Source organism: Thamnophis elegans, chromosome 10 (assembly GCF_009769535.1).
Source record: "Thamnophis elegans isolate rThaEle1 chromosome 10, rThaEle1.pri, whole genome shotgun sequence".
Classification (NCBI taxonomy): domain Eukaryota; kingdom Metazoa; phylum Chordata; class Lepidosauria; order Squamata; family Colubridae; genus Thamnophis; species Thamnophis elegans.
The window spans coordinates 40727500-40754116 of NC_045550.1; the positions used below are offsets into that span (position 1 = coordinate 40727500).

Consider the following 26617-nt stretch of genomic DNA (forward strand, 5'->3'; position numbering starts at 1 on the left):
TTGCAAACTTCTGACAAGCAGTCAATGGGAAAGCCAGTTTCACTTAACAGCTATGTTACTAAATTAACAACTGCAAGGATTCACTTAACTGTGGCAAGAAAAGTTGTAAAATGGGGCAAAACTCACTTAACAAATGTCTCACTTAGTGACATAAATTTTGGGCCCAGTTGTTGTTGTAAGTTGAGGACTACTTGTAATAAGTGCCTTGGGTGCAATCCCAAAACATCTGGACACTTCAACACCATCTTGACAAAATAATGAATTGCAAAAGGCAGTTTTTGTTGGAATAACTTATATTCTGTGGTGATGCTTTAATACAATCAAACAACATCTACTGATATCATTTCCTTGGAACGGACTCACTAGGTTGATAAAAATACCAAATCTAGTGTAGATAGCTGGCCGACCATAATCACGAGATGTAGGAGTCAAAGAATTGGCAGAGATCAAGTATCAAGTTCTGAAAACTGATGATGAGCATAGCATAAACTTGCTGTGGTGGTCTCAGAGGTTATTGGCACATTGACAAACTTTCTATCTGTCAATTACAAATGGCCACACTTCTTGGATACAGATATATACTATGCCAATACATAATGACATCCTAGGTCCTTGGGAAGAACTTGATGCATATGAAGGCCAATACCAGTTAAAAAACTGGCAATTGTGGTTTCACATTGTGGTCTGTATAACATTATTTCTAGATTTCTATAAGAGCCTTAAAAAGTTAGTAAGTGCATTGATTCTGAGCTGAAAGCCTGTGACTAGACTTTTATCTACTTTGGTTTTCCCATTGCAAACCATTTTCTAATTCTTATTTGGGAAGTACCATGAGCAAATCCAGAAGAGATAATCACAAAATAATTCTTTGTAGCTCTTTCTTATTAGCACAATTTTTTATAATTGCATGACTATCCTGTTTGGTCTGATCTTTGAGTCCCAGAAGCAGAAAAAAAGAAAAAAAATACCCATTGAATATTACAAGGCTTATTTATGCAATGTATAAAAGGAAACCAGGCTATCAAAGAATATGGTGGCTGGTCACCATCAAAGCTGACGCCAGGCAGAGCATAGAAAAACTCAAAAGTACAAGATCAGAAGATGAGAGACCTGACTCATAAAATCTCCCAAGAGCAGGACACAACTAAATGGATGTTATCATCATTTATGCAATGTAGCATGACAATAATGAAAATTTGAAGTTGAAATAATTAGGGGTAATAATTTTATGTGCATTCCCCCATCCTGTTGGAAGACCACTCTTTCTTTACCTCATGAGTGGTTCTCTCTGGTTACGCATAAGTCTTAAGGTAACTTCACAAGCTCTCCTGAAGAGCCCTTCTGTGCCCATTGGACCCATCGCATTGACCATGTTATGAGTAAGGCGAAATGGAACAATTTCCGGAAAATCAAAAGTTTCTCCCTTTAAATGAATATAAGAGGAATAAGTTCAGTAACACATGCTTCTCTCAAAATGGAATGCAGTAGATTCTTATACCACTTGTATTATGCAATTATACAAAAAATATTTAAGTTATACTATTATAATGTTAGTAGAGTTTATTTCTCGCCTTTCAAAATTACTTCAGTGTTTGTACAGACTGGCTGATTATGTTTTTGTGTTAAATGTAATATAAATATAAAAACAAAAGCCATATTTGTGATTTTTATTACTGGATGTTGAAAATATTCCATGCATGGAACAGCTTTTTAAAATGGTTATGGCTACATAAAAACAAATGTTTTAGGTGTTTGGGTCTGATGGAACTAAGTAGGGTAGATCTGATCCATGCAAAAGTGGTTTGGTGATTATGGGGGGAGGAATCAAAGGACATTGAAAGTTGGAGAGCGATAGGGAAGGAAAAGAATGCTGGGAACATTGAGGGACACAGGAGTAAATTGTTTTGAGAAATCGGCAGGTGAATGAAGCAATGAAAATTAGGGGTGAGCAGCCTGATGTGATATGATGTGGTGTTGTAGGATACTGGGATTTGAGAGAGTTAAGGTAGTCCAATTGAATATAATATTTTGGGACTTCAGCAACAGAGATGAAGAGAAAGATGGGGAAATGCTAGAAAAAAAAATGATTAGGCATGGGATAAAGCTCACTTCAAACATTGGTGTTAGCCTCTCAAGGGAGGGAGGGAGAAGGGAAAATGCTGGAAGGGAGATGGGGTTGAATAAACAGTTCTCCAGTGCACTGCTCGGAGAGTCCAATGCTGGGTTAACACAGCCTATCTGCCCTTGGACTGAGTGATGTTTTTAGTTGACCACGCCTCCCTTTGCCTCTGCATGCTCAGTTCGAAAACTCAGTCCGCCCGTTAGGACTGTTTTTGGGAGAGCTCCAGTCTAAGGTCAGATAGGCTGGAAAGTTTCCCACTTTGGACCACGTTTGGATTCTCAGATAGAGAAAATTACATCTAATGTGAGAACTGTCAAATTTGCCTCCATTGAGGCTTCTGTCGCTTTAAAAGGGCTACCGGGCTTTCTCTGCTGCTGCTGGTCGCAAGCGCTCCAGAGGATTGCGAAAGCTCGCCCAGCGGATACTGGTGAGCGGCAGGAGTGGCTAGTAGGGTGTACGATTTCCCTAGCCAGGACAGGGGCGTTCCAGGCAAAAAGAAGCCCCAGAGAAGGCTCTGAAGCCTGCAGGCCGTATTACTAGGGATCCCTCAGCTGCTCCATTCTGCCCGGCAACAGCGGCGACGGTTGAAACCTCGCGCGCTTTTCGGGGCTGTGAGGCTAGAAAGCGGGAAGCAGCTGCGCGCGCACCTGCCGCCATTTTGGATCGCTCCGAATCTCTGGGAAGAGCGGCAAGAGCGCAGATCGTGCGAGGAGCGAAAAATTCTTTCAGAGGCTGCTAGTGAGAAGCAGGAAAGAGCGAAGAGCCAGACAGCCCAAGCGGAGCCACAGCCAGCCCTCAGCGACCACAGAATGCCGCAGGGAGGCTGGGGACTAGTCTGGGGAGCCAGCTAGTCTCTCCCTCCTGAGGAGAAGATAAGTCTCGGGGAACCGAGGGTGGTGGGAGGAAGGAATCTGACCCCCAGGCGGCCCTTCCCTCCTGAAGATTCTGCGAGCGCATTTGAGCCTCAACGGCCAGCGCGTGCCCATCCCAGCTCCAGCTAACTTCTAGGCCCCGTGGGTGACCTGAAATGGCAGAGGAATGCAGGGAGGCCTTAGGGGAACAGGCAGGGCCCTCCAGCAAGCGCAGCAAGCTGGATCCATCTGTGAAAAAAGGCAAAGGGCACAAGGGTTCACTTGAAAGGTCTTCGCCAAGAGCCACAGTGGATCCCAGGGAAGTTTCTAGGCCCCATCAGCCAGAACCTAGCCAGAACCATCGCAGCAGGGAGTCAGCTTCCCCTGATCGTGAGGCCCAATCCCCTGGGGACAGTGAATTCTTGTCTGGGGATGACTATAGGTCCAGGGATCCGTCTCCTGAAGCTTCTTGGGGGTACCCCGACTCCCCTAGCTCCTCCATTGGAGAGGAACGTGATTCTATCCAGGATTCCCAGTGTGAAAAGGGTGAATCCAGCTCAGGCAGGCCTAGCCATCGCAGGCCCAGCAAGCAGAAACTGAAAAGGGGCAAAGGCCCTGCTCTTTCTAGCTTTTTCTTCTGCTATATATGGGTGGTTTAGAATGATTTGGTAATTTTCCAGATTCCAAAACATGTTGATTTTGTTCTGGGTTCCAGACAAAACATTGTTCCCATTGAAGTACACCCCTTTGGGAGGCTTTCTACACTTAGAGACAATTTAGATAGTTTTAAATAAATAAAATGACTGTGTATTGATATGTTTTGTCCCTGGAAGTTAAAAGAACATTTTTTTATATTGGAAGTATTGTTTGCAAAGACTGAAAGTTAAACTTGCTTGAAAAAAATTGAAAACTATTACATTCAGTATGTTTTGCCAACATACTTCGGAATAAAAAATATTTTACATTCAATATTTAGCTGCTCACCTTATTAAACAGACAGTTGAAATCTACATGCACACATTCACCAGTTAGAGAATCAAACAGAATATTTTCTCCATGACGGTCCCCAAGACCCAGCATGTACCCGACCATTGACATAACTGCAGTGGAACGACAATAGGCTGATCTGCTGCTGTACCTACAGAAAAAAATAAAAATCAAGATATCTTATAGGTGCTTGATCATTTTGTAATAATTATTGGTGGCAAGACAATTTGTGCACTCAGCAAAAACATTGAAAATATATAGTTTATGATGATTATTACAGACAACCCTCAACTTATGGTCACAATTGGGAATGGAATTTTCATTGCTAAGCAAGGTGTTTGTTAAGTAAGCTGCAACTAATATTACAACCTTTTTTGTTGTGATCATTAAGTGTATCATTAGTCATTAAATGAATCATGAGGTTAAATGACTCCAGCTTCCCCTATTGATTTCGCTTGCTGGAAGCCAGCTGTGAAACCATGTGATTTCAGGACACTACAATTGTTGCAAATAAATACGAGCTGCTAAGCTCCTTCTGATTGTGTGACTGGAGAAACCGCAATGATCATAAGTGTGAAGCCTAGTCATAAGTGCGAAGACCAGTGGTAAGTCACTTTTTTCAAACCATCATAACTTCTAATGTTGCTAAACAAATATTTGAAAGCCAAGGAATACTTGTATGTAGGCAATCATATTTTCTTTTAAAATCATATTTTCTTTCTATTATTGTAGTGTAATTCAAATTGTATCTAAATGTATATTTATTACATTTATATATCACTCAACTCCCAATAACTGTAGAAAAAAGACTGACCATGAGGTAGGATCAGGGAATTTTCTCAGAAACCATTCATGAAAAATTGGAGGATGCCGAGGAAGTAGAGTTTCTTTGAAAACCTTCAGCTTTTCAGATAAAGGTGCTGTCTTTGGAATAATACACTGACGTAGCTCTTTACCAGTCATGTAGATGCCTGTAAAAGAAAAATGAATATACTGTATTTTTCAGACTATAGGACACACCAGACTATAAAATGCACCTAAATCTAGAGGAGGAAAACAAGAAAAAACAGTTTTTGGCCTGTGCATGTCCTATTTTCGCCGTTCCTGGCCCCCAGAAGCACTTTGCAGGCCAAAAACAGCCCTGAACCCTCCACGTGTCCCATTTTTGCCCAAAACAGGCCTGTTTTTGGGTTGTGGAGTGCTTCTGGGGGCTGGGGAAGATAAAAAATGGGACACATTGAGGGTTTGGGAAACCAAAAACAGGGCCGTGAAGGGCAAAAATGGGACATGCAGAGGGTTCAGGAGGCCAAAAACAGGCCCGTATTCGGTCTATAACAGAGACATTTCCACCCACTTTTTGTGTGTGTGTGTGTGTGTGCATTTTATAGTTAAAAAATATGGTAATTACACTGCTTATTCTGTGGCAAATATAACCAGTAACTGTTGGTGAAGCATTGCAAAGAGTTACTGTATTCACTATTTCTCCTTCCGTATTTTCCATTTTATCTTCTCACTCACACTTTTTAAAGATTACATCATCATTATTTTACCTTTTTCTTTGTATAATTTGATTAGGATATTTCGCAAACCAGCAGTGTTGTTCACCCATTCAATGATTCCACATTCCTCATTCAGAGGAATAACAGCATAGGTTCGGATGTGGAGTTCTCGTCTTCGTGACTCTGCATCTTTTCTTAAGCACTAGGGTAGAAACATACCATGCTCCATAAGATTAATGTAAAACAGTATCTTTAATTTTCATTTCAATTCATTTCTCTGTTTCTTGTAATCCCAAATTAAAGGTTTGTATTTTTAGAAAGGGTGTATATGTACATACATATGTACACACATATACAAACACACATATATAGTCTTACACAAACATCAAAAAAGATCCCTTACAGAAGATTCAGGGAATTAAAGTTTCACACAATCCAATATTATTAGAAGTTTATATACTGTACAATATTTTTGCTACCATGACCACCTAAGCACTTAAAAATTTTAAACAAAATTACAAAATAATTTTAACAGAAAATAGTAATTTTGACAAAAGTATTGAATCTCTTTTAAAACAAAAACACGGTTCCTATTTATTCAAAATTTAGCAAACAAGAACCAAAATGTCTTTATATAGAAAGACAAATAATCTAGATTCCTTTTAAGCATATAAAAAGCTTTGCATATTTGATTAGATTTTAAACATGTATTTCCATGAGTACCACTATACTATTAGAAAGTTTTGCTGAGATTTATATTCAAAATCAGCTTTTCATAAGACAGATTATATCATATATTTTAGAAAGTAGATCATTACTCAATATACTAAATAATTGTGAATCAAAACCAGAAAGGGGTTATAGGCAATATATTTAACAGTAAATAAGTCATTGATTTATAATCCTGTATTGTTTAGAATGGGACAGATAGTAAGAGGAACTACAAGCAAGCATATTTGGGTAAATCAGTTCTGGTTAATCATTATACACAAATATGCTCAGTGATAACTCTGAAAGTAAGAAAACAGTTAGTGCATTGTCAGCAGCAAGCTTGCCACACATTCAGAAAAATATTTAGAATTTAACCTTATTTATGAGGGAGTTGAATTCCATGAGTCGGCAGTCTTTTCTAAGATCATCTTTTGGCTTACACATCATGATATAAGATTTCCCATCTGAACCTTTTAAAGTAATCTTCTTGGGCTTCTGAAGAGATGGAAGGATTTCAACCTACAATTTAAAAAAGAGGCACAGTTCTTTCACACAATCTCAGCCACCATACCTCACAGACATGTTGCTACTGTGAGGAAAATATAGTCTTTGATTTAAAACTGTTCATTTAACAATGGTTCAAAGTTACAATGGTGATAAAAAAAATTGACCTGTTCTAAAGATTACTACCATGACATCATCCCTGGGATCATGTGATGACAATTTAGGCATTTGGCAATAGGCTCACATTTATGACAATTTCAGGACCTTGCGGTCATCATGATTTGCAATTTTCCAAAAAGCTTCTGATAAGCAAAGCCGGGGGGTGGGGGTGGGGGAGAGCTGGATTCACTAAATAACTAGTTAAAAAATGATAAAATCAGGTCCATTCATGCAATGACTTGTTTAACTACTTAGCAACTGAAATTTTGGTCCCAATTGTGATCAAGAGTCAAGGACTACCTGTCTGCTGCCTTGAGGCCCTGAAGAAAAGACGTGGTATAATGCTAAGAAATAATTTCATTTAAAGACTTGATTTCCTTTCCCCATTTTACTTTGGCTACCAAGAGAAAAAGTCTTTAATTCAGAAAATAAATTTAGGCTAAGTTATAAACATGTAAATAAGTTTCGGAGCCTTTTCTATTGTGATGTCCTCCCTTTGGAGCATGATCCCAATCGAGCTGAACACCTGAATACTACAGGCATTATGGAAAATGTAGCTTTGTTTCCACATTTGGCGTTCCGGCTGTAGAACTAAATGTGATTGTACTCTGATGTGGATTGTGGCTATGTTTTTGTGTTTCAATATGATTTTAACATGGTTTTGTATCCTTGTCCTTTTTATTTCCATTTATTTATTTTTCTTGATGTTAATTGTTGTGAGCCACCCAGAGTCATATTTCTGACATAGGTGGCTAAATATTATTAAATTTATATGCTGTCATCTTATTACTGTAACAATTATATAACTTGAACAAGCAAACAAACAAATAAGGATTAATAGATACTAACAGTATCGTCAAAACTTTCAATGTAAGCCCAACATCCAGGAAATGGATCATGATTGGAATGTGTTCCAGGAACTGAAGGAAGAGTTGGTATCATTACAGATTGCAAAGGAATAAGAATCTGACTGAATGTTTGGTCTTCTACCAGCCTCTTGAGGTTTTTGAAATGAATAGCCATACTTAAAGTGGAGGTGTTTCCATCGACCTTAAAAAAAAAAAGTTTAAAAAGTAATCAAATGCAAACATTCAAGCATATAATTATCTTGTATAACTTTAATGTCCATACTGTTTTTTCAAACTCATCATTATAAAATTTAGGATGTAATTTCAATCCCAGAACAAAATGCAACATTATTATAATACTGGATATAATAATGTAATGCTATATTTGCATAAATCTACTGAAAATATTTTGAGTGTTCCTATCTTTTAAAAATAAATGATATCTAACTAGTGTCCTGCAGCTGAAAGCAGGTATCTATCAATGGGAAGTGGGCACAATTTTCAGCCATCAGCCCTCTTTTCCGACTCTGCCATATTGGTCCTTGAACACTATTATCCCTAATAGAGATACGCACCCTCACCACCGTCCAGGCCTTCCGCGCAGCCCTCAAGACCTGGCTATCCCAACAGGCCTGGGGATAAGCCTCTAATTTGCCCCACCCGAGTGTTGAATGTTGAATGCAAGTTGTGTTTTTATTATTTTATTTTGCTCACATATTGTTTATTTTGAATTGCACCCCCTCCCTAATGATTATAAGCCGCCCTGAGTCCCCTCAGGGAAAAGGGCGGCCTATAAATCCTAATAAAATACTAAAAAAAATACTAAATACTAATAGTCTTTAGATGAAGCCTATCTGAACCTATCGTACAGGTGTATAATAAACTGACATTTTACATAATTAAGCCAAATGATTGATGAATAAAAACATCTGGTAATGTTCCTTTATTAGGTCCCTTGGTACTTACAAATTTTTGGGCATATATGGCCATTAATCAATTATTTTAGCATGACAATGATGATTGGCAAGAAGATAGCCAGAAAAGAAGGGGCAATTATTTAGAAAAAAGATTCAAGTTTTGGTATGCTTCAGAACAATACAGTAAATGTTTTATAATTAAAGTTTTGTTTTAAAAAACTAGACATTTGACACCTTATTCCTTTGACTTATAAAACAAAAGAACAAACATTATTGGTTATGGGAAGTAATAGCTAACAAGTATTCTCAGATATTAATTACACTTTTAAAAAGCTTAGAAAAATCACAAAATCTGCTTTTAAAAAGTTTGGAGTTTTCAGGAAGCTAGGAGTACTCTCTGAAATATCTCTCTGCTCACTATTCTTTGCTATTTCCTTCAAAATAGTTTCTTCTGAGAGGTTCTTGGTGCTCAGAGCTCTGATGATGCTACCTAGTTTGGGTAACAAAATGTTTGCAAGAAAACAACCAAGCTCAGAGAGCACCAAGGACCCCACATTTCAACCTTGAGCTACAAATATTCTCCTTTATTGATCGTTGCTTCTTTTAATTACCTAAAGGATATTTAAGAGCACTTATGTTGATGGTCTTAGTTTAGATTTAGTTTATATTTCAGTCAACAATTCCTAGTTTGATGTTTTCAATTCCACCAAAATCCATGGCATGAACAAGTCTAAATTCAATCCTTTATAATAGATCGTAATTTATTTATAGATTATAAGAAAGAACACACTGGAATGAATAATCTGCTTTCACAAAATAAACATTTTTAATCTATCAGGAATAATAAATTATAGAAAATGTAGTATATGCATTACCGATTTATTACAAAGTTCCAGGAGCTTATCTGTCAGGCGAGCTGCATCTACAATAAACTTGCCCAAAGATGCCTTCATATTAATAGCTTTGTTTAAGATTTCTTTGCACCTGGTGGCCCGCATTGGATAGGATGACTGCAGAAAATACAATTTATTGAGTTTTAATGTTATCAAAATTTCCAGAACAATTTGACAATTACACACAAAAATTACAACAAAACAATTGCATCAAAATAAATTCAGAAGTTAAAGCCTGACAAAGAAAAACATATTTGCCTGGAATATAAAAAGCATTAAGTCTCACACTCACCAAAGCAAAATAAAGACACAAAAACTGAGCACTCATAGCTAGATATGAGTCCTTGAGGGAGCATTGTGGAAAACAAGTAGACTGTATATACACCTGTTTGCTCTCAACATACTTTTTACATAAGTAGGTTCAACACCTGAAGAAAGCTACTGAAAATAAAGTATATCTTAATTATATGATTTCCCTGCCTCATTCTGGTTAATAGCCTTGATTACCTGGGATACACATAAAACTGTTGCTCACAAGAAACATTTCAAGGAAGCATCTCTACAAGTGCAAAAGTTGAATCATTTTAATATTTCCTGTAGGGGGAATTTCTAGCTCAATCAAAAATGGAACAACATTAACAAAGTTACCTTAGATACTGCAGTCATCATCCACATAGCTTGTTGAGGATAAGCTAGAAAAACTTTAGCAATGATTGCCATAAGAACAAGGAAGACCTCATCGTGTGAATGGCAGATTCGGGAAATCAGCTGAGAAAATGCCGTCAAAAACTGATAAGGGGCCAAGACTTGTGTATGTTCTGTAATCACTTTGTTAATTTTAGCCAAGTCATTTTTCATTTGTGCACGATCATGGCGAACAGCTAGACAAAGCAATGTAAATCAGTATCTTATTTCATGGAAAAAAGAAACAAGTACACAATTCCAAACATATTCCCAAAATGCATTTTTGATATCTATATATAAAAAAATTATCCTTCTTTATCCTTTATTCTGCAGCTGCGTATTGAAAATCTATTGAACATCCATAAGAACACATTTTTTTAGTTATATCCCTGTATGGAATAATTTAATTTCATACAAATCATTTCACCAAGTTCCAGAAAATGCCAACTTATTTGACACAGTACTTCGATAACTATAACCCTACATTTTAAATCAACATATCTAAAAGATAGATCAAAGCACATTAAAAATGGACAAAAAAAGACTATATCTTCCTTTTTAAATTTGAATTAGATCAGGTTAGCCATACAAGTTACCTGCCTATTGGCTAACATATTATTCTTTCGTCTTTCTTACACACAAGCACCTCACAGTCTTACTCATTCGTACATATGCACACTTAGCTACGGTACATACATTTCACATGACTCAAACTGTAGTTCGCTCAAATATGTATCAGCTAAACCTTAATGCAAAAAGAGTACTTTTTTATGTCTTACCTTTCTCGTATTCATATGCTTTTGCTCCAAAGTCTAACCACAAAGACAACATTCTTGGCATTGACTGGTATATGAATTGATTTCCAAAATACAAAGATCTGAAATTAAAATACCACCTTGCAAAATGTGTATTTTATCTATCCTTTTTCTTCTGCAGTTTGTTTTCACTTTATCTCACATTAGTGGTTTTAAATTACATTTTATTTGACATGTTGCAAGAACAGGAAAAAGTACAAAGATATAAAATTGCTATTTTATTGGTATAGTTTGTCAGAATTGGCAGCTTTTGTATCTGACTTTGGATATTTAAAATCCTCTATCTAAGATTACAAATGCATTTATATAAAGTGTTTTATATAGAAAATTATCTACAATGTACTCTTTTTGGAAAGGATATCTAGTTTATTGTACTTTTTTTTAGCTTTTTGCAATGCTCATTAATTTAAATACAAATGTTGTTACTTTCAAATTGCTCATCAAATGAGAACTATCTATTGTTGGCCTATGGCCATTCGCCAAGTCATGCATACTGATGTTGGCATTTAAGAAGAATACCAGTTCCCACACTGTTAAACTGGCATTAATCTAGTCATCCATAAAATGTTAATAAACATCAGTATCTAGAATTACCTGAAAGAATGGGAAAAAAATGAAAAAATATAAATAAACAAAGATCATTATATGCATTTACTGAACTAACCTTCCAAAATGAATAACAATGTATTTGATCAGATCTCCCTGCTTTTCCATCTTGTTCTCTGTTACTGTAGGCATCACTTTATCATAGTATTTAGCAAGATAAAAATGCCCATTCTCCCATTCTGGCAAGCAGGTGGTGACATCCTGAGAGAAAAAAAAATAGGTAAGTCTTTTATAGTAGTAATTAAAATTTAGTTCCATGAGTCAATCATTACTTCAAGTATTTATTAACTCCCTCTAGGTTTATGCCAGTCCAAATTAATATAAATCCTAAAATAGAAAAATAAAAAACAAGATATACAGATTGCACCTAAAGAAAGCTCATGTGAACAAAAGTGATCTAGCTTAAAGTTTTAAAATTACATTATTTAAATGTTCCACTTTAACATTTACCTTATATTTTTTCATTACTGCATTACTTTCAAAATTGGCTGTTTCTTCCATAAATCTTCCGACCAATAACAAAGCTTGCCCATGAATGAGCTTATTTTTAGCATCACATAATTCTTGACTATCTGGAAAACATAGCTCAACTCCCTTTTGAAGAATGATAAGACCTTGATGAGCCTCACCCTGAAAAGAGCAAAAAATTAGTAGTCACATTACTATTTTTATCACAGAGGTTTTATAAATATATATTGGATAGCTTTTATATTAATCACAGATAAAATGAATCTGTTCAGCATTCAACCAAAAGCATATGTTAAAGAAACAGGGACAAATGACAAAATGTATGAAATAGAAGGTTACTAAATTAATTTATCCTTGTGATGGGGATTGGAACTTACTACTTTATATATTTCTTTACCCTTTATTTATCTTTATACTCTCTTCTACAGCACTGATTATATTATCTAATTACTAATTATCTAAATAAGACAGGGTCTTATTTTCTTTTGACCCCCAAAATAAGCACTTGGCCTTATTTTCGGGGAGGTCTTATTATTTTTGAGGCTCAGGAGGAGGCAAGCATGATCACCTCATGGTTTCTGTGCTCAGAAACCTGATTGGGCTTATTATCCAGGAAGGGCTTATTTTAAGAGAAACAGGGTAGTAGTAATGAAATATCTGCAATAAAATGGCCAACCTCAGAGAGCACCAAGGATTCCACACTTTCTTTATTATATAATTATAAGAAAAATATAATTTTTCTTTCTTCTTTTTTTCTTTTTTCCTACACTTTTATGCTATTTCTATTTTTGTTTACATTGTGGCACAGTGGTTAAAATGCGGTATAGCAGGCTAATTCTGCCCACAGCTAGGATTTCAATTCTGACCAGCTCAAGGTTGACTCAGCCTTCCATCCTTACAAGATTCATAAAATGAAGTTCCAGATTGTTTGGGGCAAAATGCTGATGACGAACCTATGGCACGTGTGTCACAGGTAGCACGCGGAGCCATTTCTTAGGGCATGCGAGGCATTGCCCTGTCAGCTCCAGTGCGCATGTACGCACTGGCCAGTTGATTTTGGCCTTCATTGTTGGCCATTTTTCGCACTCCAGAGGCTTTCTTGAAGCCTCCGGAGGGCGAAAAACAACGCAACATGCAAACCGGAAATTGGGGAACAGACTTCCGGTTTGCATATTGGGTTGTTTTTCTCCAGAGGCTTCAGGACTGGGTCTAGGACTAGAAAGGACAATTAATATAAATCCAACAAGGAGAGACATGTAAAAGATTTTGCCAAAATGCCTTCCTCCCTCTCTCTCTCTCCCCCCAACCGCCTCCTCTCCCGCCCTCAACAAAGCATTCGGTGCTCCTTCTTCACAGTCTGCAGCTGCGGGTGCCTGCAAAGCCAGGCAGGAAAGGAGGAGAAAAGGGGGGGGGAACTGTCCAAGGGAGAGCAAATAAAAAGACACGCCAAAACATCTGCAGCTGCTGTGGCTACAAAACATGACATCCCCGTGTCTTTGCTCTCTGGCACGCTTCGCCAAGGTTCCACAATCCATCTCTCTCTCTCTCTGTGCCCCGCCCCCTTGGCTCAGCATGAACTGGGAGGAAACTCATAGAGGAAAAAGAGGAGGAAGGGGGGGGAGAAACGGGGGAGAAAGAGAAACAGAGAAAAAGAGAAATGCAACAGAGAAGATACTGAGCACCAACGGGCTTGCTTTTAAGAAAAGGGGTTGGGGGTTTGGCTTGGTGGTTCAATAGTTCCAAGGATTAAATAAAACGGTAGAGAGAGTTGGGGAGGGGGAAGGTGGAGAACGTCAATTCCCGCAGAAAATGAGAAGCAGATTTCAAGAAAATGTTTCATCCCACTGCAGGGTTGTGGGTTGCAGTGTTTGCACGTGGAAGGCAGGAAAGCATCCGGCTCTCCGCTGGGTGATCTGCTACTTTTCCTCCTCTATGTTTTTCCTGGCTTTGGGGAGGAGATCCTTAGGTTGTCGTACGTCCCCCACCCCCAATCGTCCACCCAAAAAAGAGAAGTTCCAACAAAGAGGGTGAGGAGAGTAAAGGAAGATCCTAAGTTAGAAGATCCCAAATGAAGTTAGAAAGGCTAGGTCCCAAACCGAGCTGACTTAACAGGGCTGGGGGGAATAGGGGGTAGAGCTTCACCAAGGACCTTCCTCTCCTTTCTACTCCTGAGATCCTCCCCTTTCCCCAAAGAAGCACAGGGAATCACTATTTAGAGGGAGCGTCTCCCAACTTCCCCCCCTTTGTGTGTCACTCTTTCTCTCCCTGTTCCTCTCTCTCTTTCTCCCCCATTCCCCCCCCCTTTCCTCTGCACAGTTCCCCCCAGCTCTTCACGCTGAGCCATTGGGGGAGGGCAGAGGGAGAGAGGGAGATGGATTAAGGGGAGCAAAGGGATGGGGGTGTTCAATTTTGAGAAGCCTCGCTTTGCAAAAGATCGCTGAGAGGAGGAAAAGCCTCCCTTCACAAAAAATTGTTGTTTTGAAAAGCGTCTCTTCGCAAAAGATCACTGAGAGAGGAAAAGGGAGGATTCCCCCCCCCCCAGCGCTGTTTTCAATAGGAGGCTTTTCCCTCTCTCAGAGCTGTTTTGAGAAGCTTCCTTTCACAAAAGATCGTTGTGAGGAGGAACAGCCTCCCTTCACAAAAGATCGCTGAGGAGGAAAAGGGAGGATTCCCCCCCCCCCCGCACTCAGTGCTGTTTTTGATGGGAGGCTTTCCCCCCCTCTTAGAGCTGTTTTGGGATGTGAGGTCCAAAGGGGAGGATGTTGTGTGCATCTACAGGGCGAGTGCATGTTGGGGGTCACATGCGCATGTGGGGGAGTAGCATTGCATTATGGGTGTGGGCACGGGTGTGCATGCGTGTGCGATTTCGGCACCCAAGGAAAAAAAGGTTAGCCATCACTGGCTTAATGAGTGCTCTAAAGTATTATGGAACATTATGTAAGTCTAAGTGCTATTACTATTACAATCAACCTTCTTATATGTAAAAGGAATATTGCGCCATTTTGTAAAAAGTCTATATACATACACTCTTATCTAAATATTATTTTGCCTTAGAGAAAAACCTTAATAAAAATCTTTAAACTGCAATATTAAACACTACACAATATTTTTTCTGACTACATTTCATTTAGATCAGGATAAATAAGCTTAAATATCAAATATTACCCATTAACATGTGATGAAAATTAAAATATAGAGGGAGTCACATTATATCATATTTACCTTAGACCAGAGCCACTTTGCTCTTTCCACATAAAGTTCAGATAACTTGGATTCTCCAGCATTGAGGAGAGCATTATAGGCAGTTTGGTGATGACCAGCTTTACGTGCTACTCTGGCACTTTGGAGCCAACATTCTCCCATTTGCTCATTGGCATCCTGTCTATTGGAATATATATTGTGAAAAATATAGTGAGATACTTACAATATTCCATGTGTGCCAGAGAATAAATTCTACATAGTTACAACTCTTACAGCCTTCAGATATTTTGCATCTATTGGTTTAGGGACTAATTGAAACTAATGATTTAAAGTAACAACTTTACAAAAATTTGGGCCCTTTGTAGTTTCCTATATGAGCTATTTATAAGGAATTTTACTTAGCTTGCAACATTATTTATTAATTACCATTATTAATAGTTGGTAAATACTGGGTTGTATACTAATAGCTACTTAGGAATATTCTTCTCTTTAATTCTCATGATTTATAAAACAGGATGGCCGCATTCACTGCCATCAGATGAGTGGAAATCTAATGGAATAGACTTCTATCGGAATAGAAAAAGTTCCCAGCTGCTAGAAAGGAACAAAAAATAAAGTCTTCTGTAACCAGTTCATTTGTTTCAATAGGTATGGTTAGCCATGATGGCAAGGCCCTTGCTCCTCCTCTAGTAAGATGTTCTAATGTTGTTATAATAAAGTATCCATAAATTACAAAAACTGTGCAGATTCAGCAATATTTAAATAGTGCCTCTACCTACACATATTTATTATACTTTCCTCCCTTTTATTTATTTTTTGTTGACTTAAAGCAATGTACATATCTTATGTTCTTTATTTGGCTCACAATAAACAGCTCAGGGAGAAATCTGTCCACTGAAGATTATCTAAATACACTTATAAATTTAATGCATTAACCATATCTTGGAAAGCCAATCTGATAGTTCATCTATCTAAACCTCCAGTCAGCTATATGCTAGTTTGCTATCTATTATCTAAACTATCATTTCATAAAACTGTTGCAAAATCAGGATCATGTAACTCTTCTGAGATCCTTTCAGAAAGTACAATTTTGCTTTTGTTTTGTGAAAGTAATTGGAACTGATGCTTCCCTTTATTAACTACATTTCAGTCCATTTTAATTTGTAATTCACATAATAAAGAGAAAAAGACAGGATGGGGAAAGAAGTTCTATGCAGAATTCACCTTTTGACGAGGCCAAGCAGAGCCCGTCTAAATGCCAGGATTGGCTCTTTAGTTCTGTATGAATTTTGTGTCATTTCCAAACGAGCATGCCAGTTCAAAGAATCTTTACCATAGTAATCATCAGGTTTTTGAAGCAAGGATCCAACACTGTGCTCCAGCTCACAAAGCATATGTAACCTATGATTTAAGAATATTTGTCTGTTAAAAGAGTATTTGGAGAGCTACAGACTTTAGAGATTGTGTTACAATTTTGCCATATTGTCATTTCAGTGTATACAAGGATAGCTCATTTTAGAAAATTATTTTAATGGAAAAATGACATTAAAATATCACAACTTTAAAAATCTGATTTAATTCAGATTAGGAAGAGCTCATTCTATCTGGCTAGGTGGGTAAATTCTGGGAGCTGAAATCCAAATGCTTTGAAGTTGAGATGAGAAATTCTGGCCTAGAGAGCCTGAAAATCCCTTCTGAATCTAGTGCTGCCAAGTATAAAACAGCCAATTTACATCTCTTAAAACTTTTATACAGTTTTTACCAAGACAAGGAAATCACAAAAATTCAAATTCACCATTTTTATATTTGTTTTACTGCAAATATGACCTCCCAGAACTATTTTAAAAAACTCATTGTTGAACTTAAGAAAAAGTAGAAAGAAAGAATGGTTAAGAAAAAGTACAATATATTAAAAGCGAATTAAAACATCAACATGATATTAAGTTTTGGGGGAAAAGTATATGTTCATTATTAAACAGCTATTAAACATATTAAAAATACCTGATGATATATTCATATCCTCGTTGGTAGGAGCCCCTTTCAAAACTTGCTGCTGACAGAGGAACTATCTGTTCTGCTCGAACAGTTCTCAAAGTTTCAAAGAAAGTGGCAGCTTCTTTCTTTTTGGCTGACAACAGCAACTGTCCAAGCCTAATACTCCATGTATTAGACTTCCCATCTAATTAAACAAAGGTCAGTGGGAAAACCAAAATTTCATGTTAATATAGTCAATACTTCTGATACACTCACACACTTTACCAGAATGTTGAAACAGAACCAGTTGTAAACATTCCAGTTCTTATCTAAAATGTCACAAATTACATTAATATTGGTATTTTAGTTGCCACAGTTATGCCAGAACATTTTTGAGACCTCCTATAAAAACTTATTAACAAAATGAGCATAAGATTTCTGTACTGGGAAGGGGATGAACAAGGGGATGAACTAGAAGATGACGCCCAAATTTCCTTCCAGCCCTTAATTTTCATAGTTCTATGTGTTAATGTGCTAAAACATTCAATGTTAAGATTTTTGAAGTTTGTGTATGTGAAAGAGAAAGGCGGGAGAGGGAGAGAGGAAGAGGGAGAAAGAGAGAGAGACCATTTATATCATGAGTTGGGATGAATATGGCAACATCTGACACTGCCAAACAACAATATTTTAATTAAATGTAAAATATTTTACTTGTTTTTTGAATTTCGACATGCTTCCATTTTGGGAGTAGACAACACTTGGAGCTGTGTGCCATTTTCAGTTTCACAGTGAACATACCAGAGGTTTAACTTATCAGAGCAGATACCTTATACATCTCTCTTAGGACTGTCTTCATAACTGATGTGGGACCCACTATATGTTTTGATCTAAACTGAGGACATTTCTCCAGATGCTTTCCTCTATTTGTGTGATTGAAGGGGATAGTTGCAAACTAAACTTCTACCAAGTAAAATAAAAATTCCAAGCCTCAAGATGATTTTTTCTAATGAAGATGAGAATGTTAGCTAACTTAAAATATATAAAATCAGTACAATATCCTTACTATTTTCTCTACTGTATAGTACAGAAATAGTAAGGATGTTATTAAATTGATACTTCCATTGCAATAGACAGTTACTTATTAATAATACAAATCAAATTCAAACACTCTCATGAAGCCTTATAAATGTGATCGGAAGAATCTGATGAATTTGGAACAGTGTAGGAATTGGAAAACTCACTCTGTGAGTGAGATGGGCGATCTTTAAATAAGATAAATAAATAAAAATGAGAGACAAAATTACTGCTTATGGCTGGTATCTTCTATATTCCCAATAATCAAGATCAAATTAAGATAAAATTCGTATTTAACAAATATCACATCTTTATTCCAACAACCTGAAGCTAGATAATTTTCCAGGGAATCCCACTGTGTCAATTTCCAGGCAGCTTCTACTCTGTAAGTGTTTAATTCAGGTGTCCATTCAGGTCTGGTAAAAGGAGAAAAGGTGGTTAGATAAAGATATATAATAGAAATAGCATGAGAGCCAGTTTGGTTAATGTACTAGTCCAAAAATCTATAGACCATTAGTTCTGCTTTAGGTGCAAAGCTAGTTTGGTGACCTTATGCCAGTCATTCAGCCTTTGTCATACTTATTATATAGCCATTCAAAACTGTGCATCTATATTCAAACTAGAGAGTCAATTTTGCATAGCGGTTAAGACATCAGACTAGAAACAGGAGATTGTGAATTCTAGTTGCACCTAAGGCACAAAGCCTGCCAAGTGATCCTGGATTAGTCACTTTCTCTTAGCCTTTCTAAGGAGACAATAGCAAACCATTTCCAAAATACCTTGCCAAAAACTGAAGGACTAGTCAGTTATCAATATCACTGACTCAAAAGGAACATGCACACAAACACAGAAATATCATTCACTATTCTATAAGGCTTAGAACATACATTTTATTTGTAATTTGCTCCCACTTTTTTTAAAGGCTGATGTTGGCCATTGCCATTGTAGGGGGGCTGCAAAAGGGATGCTGGCAGGCTGCATGAACTGAGAAGCCAAACAGTTTACATCCCTGATGTGGAGGAGTACTGTTTCCTTTAAATAAAATATAAAAAGTTTATATCTTAATGGACAAATTCATGCCCAGCCACATATTTTCCCAGAAAATCATAGTCAGAAAAATAGTGTGGTTGATCAATTCTATCTGCACTAGATTTGTATATATTTCTGATACACAATAAGGCACAAGTGAGTCACCTTACCTTTTAGCAAGTACTCCATTCACTTGAGTGATTACAGTGGAGAACTGACCAAGACCTAACATGGATTTCACCACACCCTGATAATGAATTATCTAGAAGGAAGCAAAGTAACAGTTATAACTTTTCAGTCCATTATATTCTATAAGGAAGCATACAAATTCTGCAACATCACGTCACAACCACACACTATAAATTAGGTTAATCATGAAACCTAACTTTTCTTTAAAAAAAAAACAGGTGCGATCTTCCAGGGACTTTTTTTATTGAATTAAAATTTGATTATGTCTCATTCTGATTCTCAACCTAGTGTGGCCTGCTTTACAAAGAATAAGGTGACTCATACATCAATAGGTTTACAAGCAAGAAAATGGCACAAAGGGAAAAAAAAGAATGTGCCATGTCTTTAATGGTATGTATTTAGGATTTTTTCTCCCATGCATCCAAATTCACATAAAAATGCATAGAATAAGAAAAGACAAGGATAGCAAGAGACGGTAGATGAAGCTACTTATATAATGAAAAAAAAATACACTTAAGAGTAAGATTTTTTTTAACACAGGATATGCTTTTACTGTTTACCAGAATGCAAACTAGACCCACAATCATTTTTCTGACTCTGGATATGTATCTCTCTCCTTCCAATTCTTTATTCTGTTTTTTATGTTCCCAACACCTGTAGCCTAAGGCAACTGCCTTATTTTGCCCAAGTGACTGCTCCTTCCTACTTCTGATATTTTCAAATATTACCTCTGTTAGTGATAGCTGTCCATATTTTATTCTATTTTACAAAGAAATTAAACTTCAAACTATCTCATTTCTAGCTGGTCTGTTCATGCTCATATGAACAAAACACTGATTTACCATTTCCCCCATAATCATTTTATGCCCTTGAATACTTCCCCCTACTACAATTTAAGAACACAGCCGATCCATTTATAATATGCTTCAATTTTTAATCAAGCAAAAGCTTCTCCTTGCTGGATTGTTTTATACCTTTTGCAAAAGAGACAGACCTTGATTTTTCTAATTCAGAAACTATTCCTTGTTGCCATGATTCTCTTGTGGTCAAGGAAGTAACAAATTATATTATCTATCATAAATGTTTATGTGAGTTATTTTAAAATAAGCCCCAAGTAGAAAAAGTCTCTGGTTACCTGTTCTGGTTCTAGCTGAATTGCTCTATCAAAGCAAGCAATAGCATCTCTCAACAACCCAATGCTTTCGTGTTCTAGAATTTGTTCTTTGAGAGATGGCTCAGCCTTCCGTAATGCACTCACTCCTTCTACGGCATCTGGTTCATGCATTGCTGCATAGAGTTTCTTTGAGTAAAAAGAAAACATTTGCCATCAGATAGCATTCTGGCAAAAAGTCACATGTGAGACTTAATTAACTTTAAGGACATCTTTGTGTTCTATCATTATATTCAAGAATCCCTCTACAACTTTAATGTACTGCTAACTTTAAGAAACATTTCATTTTTCTTTTATTTTTGCTCTGAATACATTAACTATCAGTACTGAAAATGTAACTTTCCTTTTCCCAATCCTATCTGACCTAAGTAATCTGATCTTTACTTTTTTCTTTTAAAACACCTTACATAAAATTATATATAAATGACATCTAATGTTAATTTTTTATTTTATTAAATGGGGGCATTATTAGTGGAGGGGAGGGGAAGAAATAGCAATGTTGGTATCCAATTAAAGCCCTAATATAATAAAATGGAGGAAATGACACAATATAACATAGAAATTGAATTTTATTTTATTTTAAAACAAGTATTAAACCTGAAGAAATCCAAGATGCTTTTGAATGTCTTGTTTCTTCTCTATGATGAAAGATTCAAAGTGCATTACAGCTCTGGTGTAAGCTTTGGAGTGAAAAGAAGCCACAGCCAATGTATCCTGGGGTATGAGGTCAAGAAAGCGAGCTACATTTTGATATTCTTCATATTCCTCATTTGATGCTATAAATAAAGAGTTTTAAAATGACACATCAAACTTCATCTTCCAAAATGCCAATCTTAAGTGCTCTCAGAATGAAGCACCTAAAATATCACATAAAACAGATCACTCATTACAGTTGGCATCAGAAACCAATACAGGACTTTTTCAACTGGAACAGCTCCCCACTAGCATCCTCCCTCCACTGCAGTATTCAGAAGAAAGTCGATCTGCATGAGTCTCCTAAAATGTATATCATATAATGGTGCTTAAAGATTTGCGGATGTTTATAAATTTTTTGATATTTATCTCATTCTGTTAAATCAGCATTGAGCAAAGAAATCATTTTCTTTTGCTTTCATTAGGTGGTGAGATAAAATTCTTTATCAAAAGTATGGCTTCATGAGTTTGGAATAACTGAGAATGTTGGGAATTTTTTACATTTACTTATAAAAACAATTATTGTTTAAAATATTTTTCTTGCTTATTAAAGCTTCAATACATCCTGTATTTTTTTTATGCTTCTGGCCAAATAATGAAGTTCTTCCAAAGGCAATTAAAAACAGTTACAAATCAGAGGTAATTCATCTGAAGCAAGGGAGAATACCAACCTGATAATTCTGAAGGGTCTTTATTTGACTTGCCAGCAGCTTTTTCAACACTCAATTTTTGAAACTTATACCTAGACCACTGTGTTAGATGATCAAGCATAGAAAACACTGTCTGGGTGCTTAAATGACTTAGATCAGATGCACTGTCTTCACATCGTCGTGTGCAGGTGTCATCATTTTTCAAAACAGCCATGATTTCTGCATAAACCTAGACACATGATATTTTAAAATTTCTTGGCATTTAATTATTCAAGCTTGCTCAAACTAGAAAAAAAGCTAGTTAGCACCATGAGAAACTTAATGTGAAACACTTCCCTGCAGTTCCATAAATATAATAAAAGATACAATATTTTTAAAAAGACAAAAATCAAAGCTTATTCAGTGTTTCATGACCTCGGGATACTGCAACCATCCTAAATATAGTATGAGTCAGTTGCCAAGCACCCAAATTTTACGACCATGGGGATACAATGGTCATAATTGTCAAAAATGGTCATAAGTCACTTTTTCAATACCTTTTCAATGATGAAGATTTTGATCGTTTGCTGCTTCATACAGAAGTTCGTTGGGTATCAAAAGGCAACTGTGTGAAATGCTTTTACAATCTTTTTGACACTGTTGTGGAGTTTTTTGAAGACAAGAATGCCTTGCTCAGTGGTGAACTCAAAGAGATCAGGAATGACATTGCTTATTTATCAGAACTATTTGCAAAGTTCAATGAAGTGAATTTGCAGTTGCAAGGAAATTAGGTCAATTCTTATTAAGGCCAAATCTGTCAACTCTATGTTTATTTCAAAGTTAACTCTGTTCAAGCACAATATAGGCCGTCGCGAGCTATACCAATTTCCGAGCTTCTTTGAGCTAGAAGAGAAAGGTGGGATGCAAAATGATGATCTTCAAGTTTTTTGTGACCATTTGGACATGCTGCATAAAGATATGTTTGAGTGATATCAGGATCTTCTTTTGATGGAAATTCCAGATTGGGTAATAAATCAATTTTCGGATACTGAGGAAAATGGGGTAGTGGAGGAACAACTCATAAAGCTGCACAATGACATTGAGCTGAAGCCAAAGTTTAAGACATCGTACCAAGAGTTTTGGTTACAGAAAGAAATTTCTGATCGCTATCCTGCACTATGGACAGTGGTTAAGAAGTTCCTTGCTGCATTTCCGACATCATATTTGGTGGAACGTAGCTTCTCTCCAAGCAAAGAAATCGATCCGGATTACTGAACGTGGTGATTTAAGACTCCTGCTAAGTGACTTAAAACCAGACATTGGGAAACTGGTATCCTTTCATCAAGCCCATCCATCACATTAAGAATTTACTGAACAGTGAAGTAGTTACTAAATTTTACTGAATTCACTAAGTTACTAGTCACTAAGGTTCTTGATAAATGACTATCAGACTTTGAAAACCTGGTATCACTGGGTCATGTTCAACAATTTTGTTGAATTAACATTAATTAAAAAGGTTTTTAAATTGGATTTTGAATAAATGTGCAATTAATTGTTACAGTTTTGAATTTTACTGTTACTATCTTCCTTCGGTTGTGCAAACTGCCCAGTCACATGACCCCCCCCAGCCTTGCCCACCAAGCCACGCCCACAGAAACGGTAGAAAAAAAATTGAATTCCACCACTGGGTGGGGGGCACTGAGGATCAGTTTGTAGCACCAAGGGGGGGGTGGACTGAAAAAGTTTGGGAACCACTGATCCAAACCAAACTCCAAATTTTTGCAGCACTTGGAAGCCTCTAAGGTCATATAGCCATGGCCAATATTCAATGGCAAATCCCTGAATTTTGGTGGTTTATTATTTTGCATTTAACAAATAATTGTTAAGTCTCTAGTAACTCTTTACCGCACTAAAACAAAAAATGCAAATTAGCAGATATTTCAGTCCTGTCCACAGTAATTGTGATATAATTCTATCAATAAGCATATACGTAAAAAAGAGTAACAAATGAAACAGAATTTGTTTGTAATACTTTCCTGCTGTTGCAAGACACTTTATTAATACAATGAGTATCACATTAAATAACACTATTTATTGTTATGTATGAATTTGCAAATATGTCTGGTTCAGAAATGAGGAGATTTTGAAGTATTGTTCAGAATACTTCATACTGATTCAAGTATAATGGTATGCTGACAATATAACAGGGCAGTTATCCTACTTTCAGTCTAGCAGTCAAGTCTCGGTAGTCCTTGACTTACGACTATAATTGAGCCCAAAATTCCTGTTGCTAAGTAAGGCAGTTGTTAAGCAAATCACTATAGTTATTAAATGAATCATGCAATCATTAAGCAAATATAGCTTCCCCCATTCACTTTGCTTGTTGGAAGCCGGCTAGGAAAGTTACAAATGGTAATCACATGACACCAGGATTGTGGTAATGTCATAAATACATGCCCGTTGCTAAGTGCCCAAATTTTAATTATGTGACCATGGAGATGATGCAACAGTCTTAAAGTATGAAAACTGGTCATAAGTCACTTTTTTTCAATGCTATTCAGAGGTGGGTGTCTCCCGGTTCAACCTGGATCGGGTGAACCACTAGTAGCAGTGGCGGGAGGATTTGCCTACCCACCCAGATGCTTCTGCACATGCATAGAAGCGTCACAAGCACGGGGGAACGCACCCGAACCGGTAGTAAAATAATTGACAACCCACCACTGGTGCTATTGTATCTTCAAATGGCCACTAAATGAGTGGTTATAAATCAAGGACTATGTGCAATACTCTTTTTCTCTTTGCAATAATAGCTCAAATATATAATGACCTGAACATAGAATTAAGGTGAACAATTTAGAGATATATTGGGTTGATTTAATAGCCAATGACTGCAACTGCAATGTCTCTTTAATAGGGGATACAAGTCAGGGGATTCTTACCTCTTGTTGATCTTCCTGACTGCATCCCAAAAGGACATACACAAGAATGTGAGGAAGAAGATAGACAGTCACTTTAAAGTCATTCTTCATAATAATACTGCAGCAATTAAAAACCTTACGGGCAAGATCATGTCGCACCTGTTTGAATACAGTTTGAATGTAAAATTTTGAGAGGAAAAATGTGTTAAGGCTGGCATATCTGATGAAAGTTGATAGACAATAATTTTTATATAGAGCATCTAACTTAATTATTAGTTATTGTTCCTACCTTTGTTATTAGATAGCCAGCCCAGCTTGCTGACCATTCTGCAAAGTTTTTGCCTAATTTACTTAAGTAAATTGGCTTCTTCATTTTAGACCAATTTATAGCCTTTTGATAACTCTTGTATCTGTAAGTGGAATTTCCAAAATTTGTTAAATTACATTATTTATGATAAACAAAGACAATCAACCAACATTCTAGCATCATTCCTTGACCTTAAACTACTCTTGTTAGAAAAACTTTTCTAACACTCCACTGAAATCTACATTCCTCTAACCAGTCCACTTGCACTTGAATATGATTCAAGACAGGTCTTGAAGTCTCTCATGGTGTATATTTCGTGTAATATTGAATATCAATTTAGTTATCTGTTAACAAAGTTAACCATTCTGATTTTTCTCATACTTTTATATGTAATGTGGCTTTGAGTTTTGAACATCTTAGTTTATTAGAATTATTCTTAAAATTACAGCAGCTGAAACTGCTCACTGATGTGCTATTAAGCTATTTAAATGACTGTGCACAATGTGTGAACCAATTTATATAAAACAGAAAAATGTATGGGTTATGTAACTTTTCTTAATTATATAATTCTACATAAAATTAGTTCAAAAATATCCATAGCTAACATTTACATAATATATAATTTGCATAAGCTCATATGGGGAATTGTCTGCTAGTTTGTTCAACTGTGTAATTCAGATGTGATGTGCAATTTTGCGTAAGAAGAAAGTAGAAAAAGACTATATTTAAAACTACTTTGATTTTTTAAAAACTTGAAGTAAAAAAACTAAATTTATTTTTGATACCGGGTTTTTAAATGAGGTTCCAATATTTCCTGAATATGTTCTGGAAACATCTTCCAAAGCACTGCACCTGCTTCATCAGTAGACATCTCACTACGGTTATATATAGATAGTAGTTCCTTAAAAAACAAAATTAAGAATCCACATGTAATTATTTTTAATAATTATAAAAATGAAAAATTCCATTGCTGACTAATAACCAACTGAAAAGTCTCTTTTGAATCAAACCTGACACATGTTAATTATTATATAAACACATATGCCGTTTTCTTACCAGGAAATGGTAAGAAAATTGTTTCTTTTTCGAAGAATACATTCTTGACCCCTTTGTCCATCCTAATCCTGCAATTCCCTGCTGATCTTTCACCCAAGCCAATCTTGCTTAACATTCTAAATCGCCAGAGATGGTTAGATCTGCTACCTGTTGAGGCTTATTAACCCAATGAAAAAGTTCCAACCAAATTCTGACTCTATTGGCAAGGCAAAGCTCCAAAAATCTAAACAAATTGTCATTACCAAGATAAAACAACCATCTCTGACTATGTCTTGCTAAGAAAATTATGCTTCAAAATGGTTTGTTTGCCCA

At 36.5% G+C, this 26617-nt stretch overlaps 1 protein-coding gene across 1 annotated transcript in view; it reads right to left on the reverse strand.

The window, feature by feature from the left end:
* Window positions 1–26617, reverse strand: part of ATR (ATR serine/threonine kinase) — a 62680-nt gene that overhangs the window by 3413 nt on the left and 32650 nt on the right. The window contains exons 24-45 of the mRNA XM_032225088.1: window positions 26035–26150; window positions 25232–25352; window positions 24964–25101; window positions 22067–22274; window positions 21300–21478; window positions 20667–20831; window positions 19513–19604; window positions 18638–18729; window positions 17267–17444; window positions 16490–16666; window positions 15287–15446; window positions 12047–12226; window positions 11655–11797; window positions 10955–11052; window positions 10140–10372; window positions 9474–9608; window positions 7683–7883; window positions 6546–6689; window positions 5511–5661; window positions 4775–4931; window positions 3958–4111; window positions 1272–1423 (exon numbers count right to left, since the gene is read on the reverse strand). Coding sequence (XP_032080979.1) covers window positions 1272–1423; window positions 3958–4111; window positions 4775–4931; window positions 5511–5661; window positions 6546–6689; window positions 7683–7883; window positions 9474–9608; window positions 10140–10372; window positions 10955–11052; window positions 11655–11797; window positions 12047–12226; window positions 15287–15446; window positions 16490–16666; window positions 17267–17444; window positions 18638–18729; window positions 19513–19604; window positions 20667–20831; window positions 21300–21478; window positions 22067–22274; window positions 24964–25101; window positions 25232–25352; window positions 26035–26150 — 3374 coding nt within the window. The remainder of the gene's footprint in view (window positions 1–1271; window positions 1424–3957; window positions 4112–4774; window positions 4932–5510; window positions 5662–6545; window positions 6690–7682; window positions 7884–9473; window positions 9609–10139; window positions 10373–10954; window positions 11053–11654; window positions 11798–12046; window positions 12227–15286; window positions 15447–16489; window positions 16667–17266; window positions 17445–18637; window positions 18730–19512; window positions 19605–20666; window positions 20832–21299; window positions 21479–22066; window positions 22275–24963; window positions 25102–25231; window positions 25353–26034; window positions 26151–26617) is intronic.